Source organism: Notolepis coatsorum (genome assembly GCF_963971535.1).
Source record: "Notolepis coatsorum genome assembly, chromosome: 16".
Lineage (NCBI taxonomy): Eukaryota > Metazoa > Chordata > Actinopteri > Aulopiformes > Paralepididae > Notolepis > Notolepis coatsorum.
In genome coordinates, this window is record NC_140180.1 from 70,126,853 (window position 1) to 70,143,030 (window position 16,178).

Here is a 16,178-nt window from a genome sequence, read left to right on the forward strand (position 1 = left end):
CTATTTCTGCGTCGGGGAAAACCGTGCTCGTCACGGATCTGGGGGACACAAGTTCGATTCCCGGACCCGCCGTCATTTCTCAGAATGTCTTCCCCTGCTCTACATCCCATTTCAACCTGTTTCTGTCGGTCATGCTTGACCAGAAAAGCGATAAAACGCCAAAAAAAAAGTAAAAAAAAAAAACGTACATATGGACACTACAGCATCGGCCTACCACTGAGGAACGCAGTCCTCAAGATGTCGAACCGCAGAAGAGTAGCTGAACAGCGAGCTCTCAACTACAGCTCTCTGCTACAGAAGAGTGATGACAACAAGCTTCGTGTTGCCTTCGTCATGGCAAAGGCGAGAGTGGCCCCGCTCGAGCCCCTCACTATCCCGCACATGGAGCTAGCAGCCGCTACCATGGCAGCGCGCATGGACAGGCCATTGAGATCCGAGCTGGAGCTCCAACTAAACAAATCTGTGTTCTGGTACGACAGCACCACTGTGCTCAAATACATGACAAACAGAACCAGTAGGTTTTCGCGCCTTCATGGCGAATCGAGGGGAGACCATCTTGAAGCTGTCAGAAGTGGGACAGTGGTGGTACGTAGATACTGCAACAAATCCTGATGCTGACCACGCATTGAGAGGACTCAATGGGGAATCATGCCTGCGCCATGAGAATTGGATACAGGGGCCGGAATTCCTCACCAAGTCCGAATCATGCCTGCGCAATGAGACTTGGATACAGGGGCCGGAATTCCTCACCGAGCCCGAAGAGGAATGGCCTCAGAACCCAGAACCCCATGGGGACCTAACCACAGAGGACCCAGAGGTAAAGAACGCCGTGGTCAGCGCTACTGCAGCGGAAGAGCAGTTTGACACAGTTCAGCAGTTCCTGGAATATTACTCCAATGGGAACCGTCTCCAGAAGGCAGTCGGTTGGATGCTGAAGCTTAGAAGCACTCTGCTGAGGCTGTGCCGCCCGAGGAAGGAGATGAAGGCTTTGCTCACCCAGTCTGGGGTACAGACACAGATGGAGATCTTCAAGGCAAGCCTGGAGAAGACCAACCTCACTGTGGGGAATATAAAGGAAGCAGAGCTTGAGATCTTCGTGAAGAAGAAGCTGCATGAGGCGGTGGTAAAGACCGCCCTCCTACGGTGTGTCATGTACTAGTGACCTCTGGCACCGAGTTTGGTTGGGCTCCTTGGTTTTTAGTAGTTGGTAATTGTTTCTAGATTAGAAGGACAATTAGGGGCCGGTGTAAGAGCCAAAGCTATATATATTTCGGTTATTGTATTATATGAATGTTTAATATTGATTGGATTTAGATAAAGTCATTGAACCGTCGTATTTGTCATAGGGCATTCTGGAACCTAGAACCTTCGAGAACGTTGTGGTGATGTCATAATAGATCTTTCTGGAACATAAAACAGTCCGGAACGTGTGGGGTGAGGTCATAGTAGGACATGCTAGAACGTAAAACATTCTGGAACCACCGTATGACGTCATCATAGAAGGTTATGGAACCTTCGTGAGGCCGAACATTCTAGAACCGTTGGGTCTCTATATAAGCGGGCGTTCCCGCAGAACGGCAGTTGCATCTTCGACCAGACTGGACGGGACCGAAAGGATGGACTTAACCATGAACTGAAGCCAGAAGCCTGCAAGTAGATTTACGGCTGGCACACTACGAAGGAATTTTCCTGTGTGGAGTCGGCGGTGATTTTGGAGACTGGGAAAATACAGTTTTCTTACCTTGTAGTAGTATGTGTAGTATTGACAGGAATATTTAGGAAAGTAGATTCAGGACCACTTCTGTAAATAGAGACTTTGCAAATAAACCAGTTGGATATCTTTACTTTACACTGGAGCGGCTGTGGACATTGCTTTTCTTTATCAACGGACGTACTACTCACGAGTAAGTAATTTGACCAGTGGAGTGGATCGCCGGCCCTCAGTCATGTTTGTGAACAGACAAAATATAATCTTTTTGTTATGTTGGGCCAAGAAAATGTTAAAGAATGTAATTTTCCATCAACCAAGTCAAACTCTTCCTAGATGATATATGTATACCAAGTTTTTTAATGTTCAAATAACGGGAAAATATTGTCTCGCCAAACTGAATCTTCCATCATCTCTCTTCTTACCACCGTGACCGCCCCCCCATCGCTTCCTCCCTCCAGATGGATGAGTTGAAGGGGAAGGACCGGGTGGTGGGCGCCCTGGAGAGGGAGCTGGGGTTGCAGGCCGGCTACGCCCAGAAGCTCCAGCTCCAGAAGGAGGCTCTGGGCGAGCAGCTGGGGCATGTGCGGGAGGCTGAGAGGCACAACCACGGCAGCCCCAAGAGGGAGGCTGTTCCTGGCCTAGGGGACAGCCCCGACCTGCTCAACAACCAGGTAACACACTCGCAGGTACATACCGTTCATACATACAGGAAGACAGCTGATGAGTATACGTACGCATGTATGCAAGCACTGCTCACACACACACACACATGCATGTGTAAGACAAAAGTATGCACAATGATGGGAGAGATAACGGCCACATGCAAAGCATGGAATGCATGGAATGCTCGTGAACATGCATGTGGAAAACATGCACCCTCATACATAAATGTTTATTCAGGTCATGGAATGCATGGAATGAAACAAAGAGCGACATATGACAAGGTATTCATGCGTGAAAAGTTTAAACATACACGCATGCATGCTCACACATAACATTACGTTACATTTGGCTTTCTCTACCTTACAGTCTGAAACCCATGCGCAGTGCGCTAATATTTAAAATGTGGTCCCTGGAGTATTTTCCAAGTATTTCCCAACGTAATAATAATATATTAACAAGAACACACAGTGTCATGAATGCTAAGCCAACTGGTCTTCCACAAAGTGCATTGCCTGTGAGCCACCCCTAGGGGCAGAGTGAGTTATTGACATTGGACCTCATTCTCGAACATTGTCGTAAGTTTCCTCGTAAATAAGAAGAACTAAGAAGTTCCTAAGAGGAAACTTACGATAGATCTCCTCCGGATACCTGAACTTGTGAAAAGGTGCTCGTAACTGGCAAATGATCGCAGCTGCGACCCCCTGAATGAAGAACGTCAGTCATTATTAAACTGAAAGCGCGTTCTCGTAGGGCTGGGCGATATGGCCTCTAAATGATATCGCGATATTTTTTTGCCATATCACGATATATATCGCGATATTTTCACATTTCCTCTAAAGCACTTAAAAATGCTTGATTTAACCCTTTGATGCATACAGTCACGCCAATATGATGATTATAATAAGTCCCTGCAACATATGTTTGCATTATTAAACCATGAAGATGCATTAAAAATTTATTAAATGAAAATGTACTAAGAGTAGTCTACTGACACACTAATAAAAATTGTATTTATAATATATTTATATAATTTATATAAAAACTCTTGGGTGCCTAAGACTTTTGCACAGTACTGTGTTTTCTATCCACTTTAGCCAAACACACACACACATATATATATACACACTACTGTGAGAAAATAATGGCTTATAGCAGACTTAATGATTTTAGAATATTTCAGATAATGAAATTAAATGTTTATATCATCAACTATCCAGTTAGTATTTATACTGTAACGTTTGGCTACTTTAAATCATTGAATGTAGAGAGAGCGAGAGAGCGAGAGAGAGAGAGAGAGAGAGAGAGAGGGCGAGAACGCGCGAGAGAGCCAGCCCCCCCCCCCCCCCCCCCCCCCCCCCTCGGGTTTTGTTCTAGGTTTGTGTTTTGAGCGTCTAAGCTGCCGTAGGTGATGATGTCACACTTGAATGTCAACACAGGAAGAGTTGAACAGACTGAGATGGGAACTGGATGCCCGATATAAAGAAACGAATAACCAATAAATATGAAGTTATGTTTAAACCTCTGTTGTTAAGCGGTGTCAATATAACCCACCCCCTTTCCTCACGAATGGAACTAGTGTTGTGGAGTCCGCTTTGAGCGTTTCCAGGGTTAGCAGCTAACGCTAGTTAGCTTAGCCTAGTCATGGGATAACTTAGTTAGCAGCTAACGTTAGCCCATTGCTCGCGTCAATTAAATTGCATGTCATTAAAGGTCCGCGCTAGTCTGTGTCTAATGAAATTACAATTGCATGTCATTTAAGGTCCGCGCTGGTCTGTCTCTATAATGAAATGAGAGGAAAGCTCTGCGCTAAAGCAAGTCTCATTGTGACAACATATACTCGATGTTCAGGATATAGTAATTTACTACATCTCATGTAGAACAAGCCGCGATACATCGAGTATACTTGATATATCGCCCAGCCCTACGTTCTCGTACACCTGAATTTGCATACAGAAATGCCCCGCCAGCTCCTTATAAGGCCATCCAACACAGGGCCGTGTGCTAAGGCTGGGCAATATGGCCAAAAATGATATCACGATAACGATATGATAATGTTATTAGGGCTGACCTTCGAATTATTTTTTGGAATTTGAAGCTTCGGGGCCGAGATTCGATTTTATTTCGAAGCTTCGAGATATATATATATATATATATTTTTTTATATATTGTGGGACTTGTACAGCACGTTGTTCAACTTTGTCAGTGCTGTAAAGTTTAAACCTTTTTAAATCTTAGACAAACAAAACACTTTGCTTTCATGAAATATTGTAAGCCGTCATTTGAGGCTTTATAAAAGCAGCACAATGAACACAAATCTGTCAGTGCCGAGTCCGACCTCATCTTAAATAACAAACAGCATTGCTTGTTGTAGTTAACAAAGAGAGGCAGAGTTGATTTTGCACACCAAAAGAAATAAAAAATATATATATATATTTTTTTTCATAATCAAATTTTATTTTCATATTCGAATCCCATGCCCATTGAACGAAGCTTCAAAGTATTTAAGACAGCCCTAAATGTTATCATATCACTCGATATCGATAATTATCGATATTGTTATAAGTATTAAAAAAAAGTTTTTTTTATTATTATCTTTTTTTAACAACAGATTTATGTTTCTTTTGCAGCAATTCTTTGTTGTTGACTCCAGTTCTCAGGCTGCAGCTGGTTTGAAAGCGAAAGTAAACAGGCTTCTCTGCTGGCTGTGGCTCCAGGGGAGTTGAACAGTTCTGGCTCTGCTAGTTTCTTTTCTATCTTTTGGCGCTTTTTTGGTGGACAAACCACCGCACATGTGCACCGTGACTGGAGACTAGCTCTGCTAGCACACATAGCCTACTGTGTACAGACGGTTTCAAACTGTATTTTAAATTAGAAAGCAAACAAAATAAATGGACAAGAGAAAAATAAATCTCAATTTGGTCAGTATTGTCATTTGGACAAGCAAAGCCATTACTTTAAGTTGCAGGCAAGAAAGACAAGTCTGTCCACTGTCTCTGGTTTTAAAAATGCCCTGTTGCAGGTCGCAAAAAAAAATTAATAATGTATTGATATTTTTTTATTATCGATAGATATCGATTATTCAAATATATCGCGATAATTATCGTTATCGTTTTATCACCCAGCCCTACTGTGTGCACATGACCGAGTCCACAGGCAACACGAAAGCAATTTGCAACTGATCAAAATTAGATTAGATTCACATTTATTGTCATCATACAGCACAAGTATATTACATCGAAAATAAGTTTGGCATCTAACCAGAGTACAAATGTAATAGTAAAGTGCAATAGTAACATACACTGCACAGGTGATTAAACTGGGTATACAATATATAAATACTACTGAGTAATAGTCCAGATGCATGTACAGAGTTGTAGTATTAATATGTACAGTGATACAGGTATAAAGACCCTATAGTAGTAAGTCATACTGTAGAACATGACATCTTAGCGACATCTTATTTAGTAGTGTCAATACGGGTACAAGGCCACCCAGAAAAAGCGGCATGGGACGAGTTTAACGTGGTGTCAGGAGAGGAGCACATGCAGTGGCTGAAGTGAAAAAGAAATGGGCTCATGTGAAATCACAGTCAAAAACAATTATCGCAAAACACAGAAGAGATATTTATTATTTTATTTAACCTTTATTTATCCAGGCAAGCAATTAAGAACAAATTCTTATATTCAAAAGCAGCCTGTCCTCAGTGCACGATCAGCTATATCTTCCAGCAGCAGTAGATGTGTGTGTGTGTGTGTGTGTGTGTGTGTGTGTGTGTGTGTGTGTGTGTGTGTGTGTGTGTGTGTGTGTGTGTGTGTGTGTGTGTGTGTGTGTGTGTGTGTGTGTGTGTGTGTGTGTGTGTGTGTGTGTGTGTGTGTGTGTGTGTGTGTGTGTGTGTGTGTTATGAGCGTGCAACTCTGTATGCTTCCTCACCAAGCCTGCGTCGTTGCTAATAAGCTATAGATATAAAATATATAGCCTACATGAATGGGATGTGCTGAGAGCAGAATGTAGATGTGTCTATTCTACTATAGCTATATCCGTGCGATTGAGTTTAGTTGTTTATTTATTTATTCACTGTCATTTGCAGTGTTTGTGTAGTGCTTTTATTTATTTTTGGATATCACGATGCCTCGTTGAGTCATGACTATAAATGCAAAACGTGATTGTTAATGATAAATATTGTCGTATTTATTATTATTATAATTATTTAAATCCAAGGATGTCTGTAGAATCAACGTGAACACAATCACCAATGATTTCTCCTAAATGAAGCCCTTAACTCATTGACTGCCACGCTGTTTTTCCATCTTTACTCCCTGGCGCCAGCGTTATTGACTATTTTCACGATGTTTGCGGACCCATCGTATATTCTATATTATAGCTATGGAGACAATAGTATGGCTCATTTGACAGGCACTATTTATAGTCCAATAGGGACAAACCATACTTTCGTTTGTGCGCTATTCCACGCTAAACATCGCCCGTTTCAAAATAATCCAGTCTCGTTTTCTAGATTGTGAGATATGATCTGTTATATGCATATGCGCAAATCGTTCAGGTTGCTCGCCTGAAACTAATATTATTTCCAAATCCAAGGTATATACCATATAGATGTTTCTTCACAAAGTCATCAAGGGGGGGGGGGGTCATTTTACGAAGCTGCGATCGTTACCAAAAACATGTTTTAGGTTTGGTAAAATACGACGCTGTGATCAATACAAAAGCATGTTTTAGGTTAGGTAAAATATACCTAAAATAGACCTTACCTTTGTCAGAAGGTACTCAAATGAATAATCCCAGTAGTTCCATCGCGATCGCCATTACTTGTGTGCATTGGGCCTGGCTATAATACGGGAAACAATAGGTTTCAGGCGAGCAAATCGGCGACAGATGGCTGTGTGCTGATTCACTTTGAGGGGGAGGGGATTCCTGCAGCCGGAGGTACTGAGAGACAACTGAGAGACCCAGTTCAAATGGTAGGCGATACTGCCACCTGTCGGGATTCGATCGTCATTGCAATTATAACGTAGGCAGTATGCCAGGGAGACACAGGCAGGTCTGCACGAGTGTTTAGAATGGGAAAATCGAAAAAAAATTAAAAAGGATCTACTGTAAACCCTTGGATTTGAAACACGAGAAATCTCGTGTTTGGCGCAGAATGAGTTAAGAACACTGGCGCACACTAGTCTGTCTGAGAGAAACAAATGAGAGACCTAGGAAAAAGAAGGTGGCAGAGATAATCATTGATTGACTATTTTAAATTCCGATAAACAGTATTGAACGGTGGGGGGAATCACCAGAGGCCCCATGATACAATATTATCACGATACTAGAGTCACAATATTGCAGAGATGAATTACCTTTTTTCAACTGCAAATGATAACTTTGTCAACATCTGCACAAAAAATATATACATCATCTGTTTATATCTAATGAGATAGAAAATTATAATTCTCAGTTCTGTAGTCAGATGGCTTTACCCACACTAGAAAACGTTTCCAGAATCCCCTGCCTTTTATATACTTCCTGGCAAACTCATTTGTCCATCTCTTCTTTCCCATCCACCTCCTCCATCCGCATGCGTGCACTTTCCTTCCCCCCTGTATCTCAGTACGTCTCCTCCTCCTCCTCCCCTCTCCCCCCGCCCCTCCAGGAGGTGGACGAGCGCGACATGAGGAGGTTTCAGCTAAAGATAGCGGAGCTCCATTCTGTCATCAGGAAGCTGGAGGACCGGAATGCCCTGCTGGCCGACGAGAGGAACGAGCTGGTGAGAGAGAGACTGATTGACTGACTGACTGACTGGCACGCAGACACACAGTACATGCATGCAGGGGGTATATGGATATATATACGTATACAGGTGTGTATGCAGACATGCATACAGTATAAACAAATACACAGAGCTTTTAAATACTTGAATCCACAGATCATTTTCATACATACATTAAAATATGAACAGAGGTTCAGTATATTTCTGAGGACATCTTATGGGTACAAAAGAGAATATCTCCTCCACACTGCCTACCTTATGGCGGAGATAGAACTAAATATTAGCCAATAACCACTAGTCTGTGGGCCTGTCTGAGGCTGCCAATTATCAGCACCATAAGCCCATAACTACAGTACAGCCAAGGAACACTCAACCCCAAGGCAAAGTTATTGACATTCTGCAGAAGACGTCTTGGTTGTACTGAAGGAAATGACCACAAACCTCTATCATAGTTCTGTGCATTAGACGTAGACATTCTGTGTCTGTGTCTGACTTAAAGGGGCATTTTGCAGATGTTTTACCTGAATCTTGTTGTTCTGTTGAGAGCTCGGCTATATTGGAAGCAAGGACCTCCGCCAGATGGTGTCACCTGGTGGAGAGTATTCCTCTAGTGTGCTGCAGACACTATTTCCTCAACTATTTTCAATGGTTTGATTGATTGAAAAGTTGATTAACAGATTGCAGAATGGGTACAATACAGTACAGCTCAATACTAACAACTGCTAAGAGGATGAAGACCAGAAAAAGACTTTCGTCTTGTTTACATAAGGGTCCTCCATTTTCAATTCATCAAGACATTTATGACATACAAATATACGGTACTGTGTAAGAAAAAGAGATAAAACAATATACATCCGAAGGGGAAGAAACTGTACATTGGAGGGGGTTGGGTGGGCAGGTGGAGTGGGATTTTGCCATTTACCGGGGCCAGTTTCTAATTGCAGCCACCCGTACATGGGTATCTTAGTGGTGTAGTGTATCTTGTAGACCAGGCCCATTGCAAGTTGCTGTACTCTGTCGTCTACTCTAAGCCATCCTAGGTTGTCAAAATGGGCAGGGGTAAGGTTTTTTTTTAGGAGTAAAGCCAAGCAGTAGTTTGACCAGTTTGTTTTGTGATGTTTGTAGCCTTGTTTTTAGGGCCTTTGCGGTGCTTTGGTACCATGAGGTGCAAGCATAGTCGTAGAACCCTTGAATGAATGCTCCTGTTAGAGTCTTCAGGGTATTCTTATTTACCAGAGAGGAGATCCTGTACAAAAATCGTATTTGTTGGTTGACTTTTTTGATTACATTGGTTGCCATTTGTCACAGGAAAGATTTGCCTCTAGGATGGAACCCAGGTAGGTAATTTCATCTTTCCTTGTGACAATATTGTCACCCACTGTAACTGAGAAGCCGTTGGCCTTGCTGAGTTTGCTATTTGATCCAAATAGAATGGATTCCATTTTACCCAGGTGTAATGATAGTTTGTTATCAGCGAGCCAGGTACAGATTCTGCCGAGTTCAGTAGTACCCCCACATCAATGGTAGTAGGGCACGAAATTTACTTTTTGACTCACCGGCCAGTGGCGGGTAGATGGGAAAATTCTACCCGCCAAGCATATTTCTTACCGACCAAAAAAAACGCATTTGTGTCACATATATATAAAAAATGTTCAGTACATTTCAAGTAGATAAGCTATTACGTTGAAGAATACACACTTAAAGAGGCCAGAGTTAAATTTGTACTCTCTCTCTCTCTCTCTCTCTCTGAAGTCTAAACTTCACAACACACAATCTAAAACCCCTCCCTACCTCCCTCTCTCAAACTGTTCCTACAACAATTTTTTTATGTTGCATGATCATGTACATTTATTTTGTATTATTTTTTTAACATTTACATTTAAATATCAACATTATCTGGCAATCCTCAGTAAATACTATCAAACTCATGTCATCTGGTTGTTTCCGCACGCGCGCGTGCGCGCACACACACACACACACACACACACACACATACACACACACACACAGAAAGGGATGGGCCAGAGCTCTCGAGACACAGAACACGTTTGTACGTTTTATCTGATTACGTCTGATTACAATAGAACGAACTGCAAACATCACAAAACAAGCTAGTCAGGATTTAATGAAGGCTCCCAGCAGGTACTCACCTTGAACCCTCTCACTACGGTGAATGTACGAAATTATCTCTGGGACTATTTTCAGCATGTCAGGGATACACATTTGTACTTCATTAGAAGGAGCTATATTCTGCAGCGGTTCTGTGGAACAGTTTGCCTAGAGATCAAATCCTGTTTGAAAACATTTATTAGAGGTGACTTTTAAAAGGGTTCCATTGTGTGCCAGGCCTTACAGATAGTAATCTTTTGTATTTTATGTTTTTTAATGTTGGTGTTGCTGGTGATGATGATGTCTTACCACTGGGCATACTGTGACATTGTTTATAGGTATTTACACTGTATATAAGGTATCAGAATTAGACTATTAGTCCTGAGCCTGATAGATATTTTGTGATAGGTGTTTTTTCTTTGTGGTTGCCATTGTTGTTGATGTTGTTGGTGCTGTATTGTAGCTCAGTGCACATCACCCCCCTACCCCTAACCCCACCAACCTGGCAAAATGCCCCTTTAACAAGGAGACCACACTCCTCCTCTCCTCATCCCCAGCTGAAACGCATGCGAGAGGCGGAGAGCCAGATGAAGCCCCTGTTTGAGAAGAATAAGAGGTTGTCTAAGAAGAACGATGACCTGCTGCAGACCCTGCAGCGTATGGAGGACAAACTCAAGAGCCTGAGTCGAGAGAATGCTGAGATGGTGAGGGACACGTCCTCAGTGTCCTCCTCCCTGTGTGTCCTTTCCTCACCTCCTCCTCTTGTGTCCTTTCCTCACGTCCTCCTCATGTGTCCTTTCCTCACCTCCTCTTGTGTCCTTTCCTCACCTCCTTCTCTTGTGTCCTTTCCTCACGTCCTCCTCTTGTGTCCTTTCCTCACCTCTTCCCTGTGTGTCCTTTCCTCACCTCCTCCTCTTGTGTCCTTTCCTCACGTCCTCCTCATGTGTCCTTTCCTCACCTCCTCTTGTGTCCTTTCCTCACCTCCTTCTCTTGTGTCCTTTCCTCACGTCCTCCTCTTGTGTCCTTTCCTTACCTCTTCCCTGTGTGTCCTTTCCTCACCTCCTCCTCATGTGTCCTTTCCTCACCTCCTCCTCTTGTGTCCTTTCCTCACGTCCTCCTCATGTGTCCTTTCCTCACCTCATCTTGTGTCCTTTCCTCACCTCCTCCTTATGTGTCCTTTCCTCACGTCCTCCTCGTGTGTCCTTTCCTCACGTCCTCCTCTTGTATCCTTTCCTCATGTCCTCCTCGTGTGTCCTTTCCTCACGTCCTCCTCTTGTGTCCTTTCCTCACGTCCTCCTCATGTGTCCTTTCCTCACCTCCTCATCTTGTGTCCTTTCCTCACCTCCTCCTCATGTGTCCTTTCCTCACATCCTCCTCTTGTGTCCTTTCCTTACCTCCTCATCTTGTGTCCTTTCCTCACGTCCTCCTCATGTGTCCTTTCCTCACCTCTTCCCTGTGTGTCCTTTCCCCAACCGCCACTGTCTTTATAAGTACCCAACCTCCACTGTCTTTAGAAGTACCCAACCTCCACTGTCTTTAGAAGTACTCAACCACCCGGCTTTATAAGTACCCAACCTCCACTGTCTTTAGAAGTACTCAACCTCCACTGTCTTTATAAGTACCCAACCTCCACTGTCTTTATAAGTACCCAACCTCCACTGTCTTTAGAAGTACTCGGCCTCCACTGTCTGATAAGTCTTCTACCTCCTCTGTCTTTAGAAGTACCCAACCTCCACTGTCTTTAGAAGTACTCAACCTCCACTGTCTTTATAAGTACCCAACCTCCACTGTCTTTAGAATTTCCCAACCTCCACTGTCTTTAGAAGTACTCAACCTCCACTGTCTGATAAGTCTTCTACCTCCTCTGTCTTTAGAAGTACCCAACCTCCACTGTCTTTAGAAGTACCCAACCTCCACTGTCTTTAGAAGTACTCAACCTCCACTGTCTTTAGAAGTACTCAACCTCCACTGTCTTTAGAAGTACTCAACCTCCACTGTCTTTATAAGTACTCAACCTCCACTGTCTTTATAAGTACTCAACCTCCACTGTCTTTATAAGTACCCAACCTCCACTGTCTTTAGAAGTCTTCAACCTCCACTGTCTTTATAAGTACCCAACCTCCACTGTCTTTAGAAGTACTCAACCACCCGGCTTTATAAGTACCCAACCTCCACTGTCTTTAGAAGTACTCAACCTCCACTGTCTTTATAAGTACCCAACCTCCACTGTCTTTATAAGTACCCAACCTCCACTGTCTTTAGAAGTACTCGACCTCCACTGTCTGATAAGTCTTCTACCTCCTCTGTCTTTAGAAGTACCCAACCTCCACTGTCTTTAGAAGTACTCAACCTCCACTGTCTTTATAAGTACCCAACCTCCACTGTCTTTAGAATTTCCCAACCTCCACTGTCTTTAGAAGTACTCAACCTCCACTGTCTGATAAGTCTTCTACCTCCTCTGTCTTTAGAAGTACCCAACCTCCACTGTCTTTAGAAGTACCCAACCTCCACTGTCTTTAGAAGTACTCAACCTCCACTGTCTTTAGAAGTACTCAACCTCCACTGTCTTTAGAAGTACTCAACCTCCACTGTCTTTATAAGTACTCAACCTCCACTGTCTTTATAAGTACTCAACCTCCACTGTCTTTATAAGTACCCAACCTCCACTGTCTTTAGAAGTCTTCAACCTCCACTGTCTTTATAAGTACTCAACCTCCACTGTCTTTATATGAATGAATGAATGAATGAATGAATGAATGAATGAATGAATGAATGAATGAATGAATGAATGAATGAATGAATGAATGAATGAATGAATGAATGAATGAATGAAATGTTATTTTCCGACGAGCGACGACCCATCCCTTACGGGATTATAAGACACCAAAAACAACAATTATAAGTATAGAATGTTGTAGATGAATGGGGGAGCTCTGTTATGGGATTCAACTTCAACTTAGATATGCCCTGAAGAAGGCAGATAGAGAGGCAGAAACATGTTGGTGTTTTTTTTAATGGTTTTAATATGAACTAAGCTATTTATTAAAGCCTTTTTTATATACAAGAAGAGTGCCTGGAACTTCCTTATTTTTATTCAACTTTGTCTCATTGATATTTTGAACACTGCGAAAGGGAGACCTCCAATGGTAATTTGCGGAAAAGCATGAATATAATGTAAAAGATGATTTATCATCCTAATGTCTCTCGCTCTCTCTCAGAAGGAGAAGGCCTCCTCCTCTCGCCCTCCTTCGCGGGACCAGTGCCATCAGCCTCAGCTGAAGAGACCCAGTTCGCTGACGGACCTAAGCCACGCCCACGAGGAACAGGAAGTGGAGTTCCTCAAGCTGCATGTTGCTGAGCAATGCGGCATCATCAACGAGCTCACGCAGGTCAGGGTTCCAGAAGGCCGCTGTGCATTGCTAGAGATGCAGGTCGCCATCTTTGGTGGGTTACTTACTTCAGTTTGTATAGAGAAATGACTAAAACTACAAAATGTACAAAAACGGGGGAAGGGATGGAGAATGAGAAGAGTTGATGTTTCACCCGTGACGGTTGCTTTTCACACGGCAACACATCCAATCCAAACCATCTTTTATTCCAAACATCCACCTCAACACAAAGTCAAACACAGATGGTGCTTGGTGGCGCCACCTGACAGCGCATTCACAAGCCCTATTATAGAGGTAGAGCATAATACCTTTCAACATGACGGTCCAATATTGTTACTTTCACATGAACTTATACTGTATAGGGATGCACCGATATGAACCTTTTGGACGATACCAATATTACAGATGTCGATATGATCTCTATAATTAAAACACATTTCTATGATAATTGAATTTTGTACATACTATTTTTGTACTGAAACAATGTCAGCCCACAATCCTGTGCTGCGTCACATTCAAGTAACGTTACCCAAACAAACACACACACTATCACCAGACGATATATGTTTTGCAGATATCTATCACTATCACCAGATGATATTATTGTAGATATATATATATATATATATCACTATCACTAGCTAATATATGTTTGCTTATGTGCCCAGTTTTGCTCATCGGACCAATACATGAAAAAATCACTATCATGGTCACCGATATATTATGTATCGATACTATCAAAAATGATAATGATAAAATGATCTCATTTTAGATGATGCATTTCTCTGCATCTCTTCCCTTGAATTTAATAGATAATCTTTGGTGGGTGTAGCATCCAAGTTTCAAATTCATTATCCCCTTCCCTGATTGACTGCCCCACACTGGGCACTAGATTAGGTAGGCGGTGTTACTGGTTGCAAGTGTGAGGTTAGAGAGGTGATTGGTTGTTTGCGGGTCTGATTATTCAAATTAAATGTGGTGCCATTTTTGAATGGCTAACCTGAACAACAGCTGTTGACAAGGAATACCAAGTCTTTTTCCAGCACCTACAGTAGATCACATTTTCAGACTAGCAAGTCCAGACCAACACAAGGGAAACCTATTTACCAGAATATACTGTAGGACCTGTTAAAGCACCAGTCCTCTATTCCAAGACGCTCCGTTCTTGGCTCTGTGTCCTGGAACACATGAGATAAACAGACATGAGGTCTGGATAGTGGATTAAACATTTTGACTGATGTCATACCGTAATAACCGTATACAGAACTGTTTTCAAAGAAAACGGGTCTCATGTCAAATGGTAAATGTAGGTTCCTACTATATTGGGGTTCTCTCTCTCTCTCTCCAATGTGGGGTTGTGGGTAGGTGACAGTGGGGTCACGCATTGGAAAGTAAAAAAAGATTATAATAATGCCTCGTTTTATAAATGTGTATTGATAACATAGTGCTGTAATAAAATGTTCTAATAAATATGCATGATCAAGTTCAACAACGTGTGCTTTTATTTTGATATTCCTTAATTCCATGTTGAAATGACGCGATACATTAAGTGTGGGGTCGCCCAATCTTTTTTTTCATAAATAAATGGTCGTGGTATAAAAAGGTTTGAGAACCCCTGCTCTAGACCAGGGGTTCCCAAAGTCGGGGTCGCGACCCACAGGAGGGTCGCGAGCCACCGCGGAGGGGTCGCCAGATGATTTAAAAATTAAAATTAAAAATAAAAAAAAAAGCCACTGAACTTAGAAGCAGGCCAGGACAGTGTTTCTAGTTGCAGCAGCGCAATAGTTAGATAAACTAGGTGGGGAACAACCAGGAGATCACTGCAACTCACACAAGTTGGAGAACTATCTCTCTCTCTCTCTCTCTCTCTCTCTCTCTCTCTCTCTCTCTTGCTCTCACACACACACACAAAAGGAGCCGCATGTGATTGGTGGAGGCGGGACCCTTACAAAAACTGTTGTTGCTAATCATTGACACATGCTAGCCTGTAATAATCCCCCCCAGAAAAATCTACTTTGCATTTGATATATTGCAAATATATGCCATCACACACACTGGCATTTAAAGGGTTAGAATTATAAAATTAATATGTGGTGTTATGATCAGGGCTGAAGTTGAATAAAAGATTGTATTATTTTCAATCTGACATTACAAAAAAACTGAAAATCCATCAAAATCAGTGTTGTTGCTAATCATACATATGCTAGCCTGTTTTTTAACAATAATTTTTGATGCCATCACAAACACTGGCATTTAAAGGGTACAAATACAAAAATGCCTGCACCAGAATGCAGGAAATGAAGTCTTTGTAACACTAAATGTCCTGGTGGGGGGCCCTCAGACCCCCTGCTTAAAAAGTGGCCTGACTGGGGCTATATTTTGCACTATATTTCCTGGCCTGAATGATTTCCCCAGTCCGGCCCTGGTTAAAAGCCTCCTATGCTTATTAGTGTGTGTGCGTTTGAACGTGTGCATGTTTCAACCATACATTTCCATTTATAAAAAAATTAAATAAAAATTATTTATTTGTATTTTT

General features: G+C 42.3%; 1 protein-coding gene across 1 annotated transcript in view; it reads left to right on the forward strand.

Moving 5' to 3' along the window:
- jakmip1 (janus kinase and microtubule interacting protein 1) overlaps window positions 1–16,178 on the forward strand; it is a gene marked incomplete at its 3' end in the record, with an annotated part of 116,121 nt that overhangs the window by 61,453 nt on the left and 38,490 nt on the right. Inside the window, exons 5-8 of the mRNA XM_084332340.1 lie at window positions 2,170–2,382; window positions 8,028–8,141; window positions 10,811–10,957; window positions 13,472–13,642. Of these exons, the coding sequence (XP_084188466.1) occupies window positions 2,170–2,382; window positions 8,028–8,141; window positions 10,811–10,957; window positions 13,472–13,642 (645 nt within the window). The remainder of the gene's footprint in view (window positions 1–2,169; window positions 2,383–8,027; window positions 8,142–10,810; window positions 10,958–13,471; window positions 13,643–16,178) is intronic.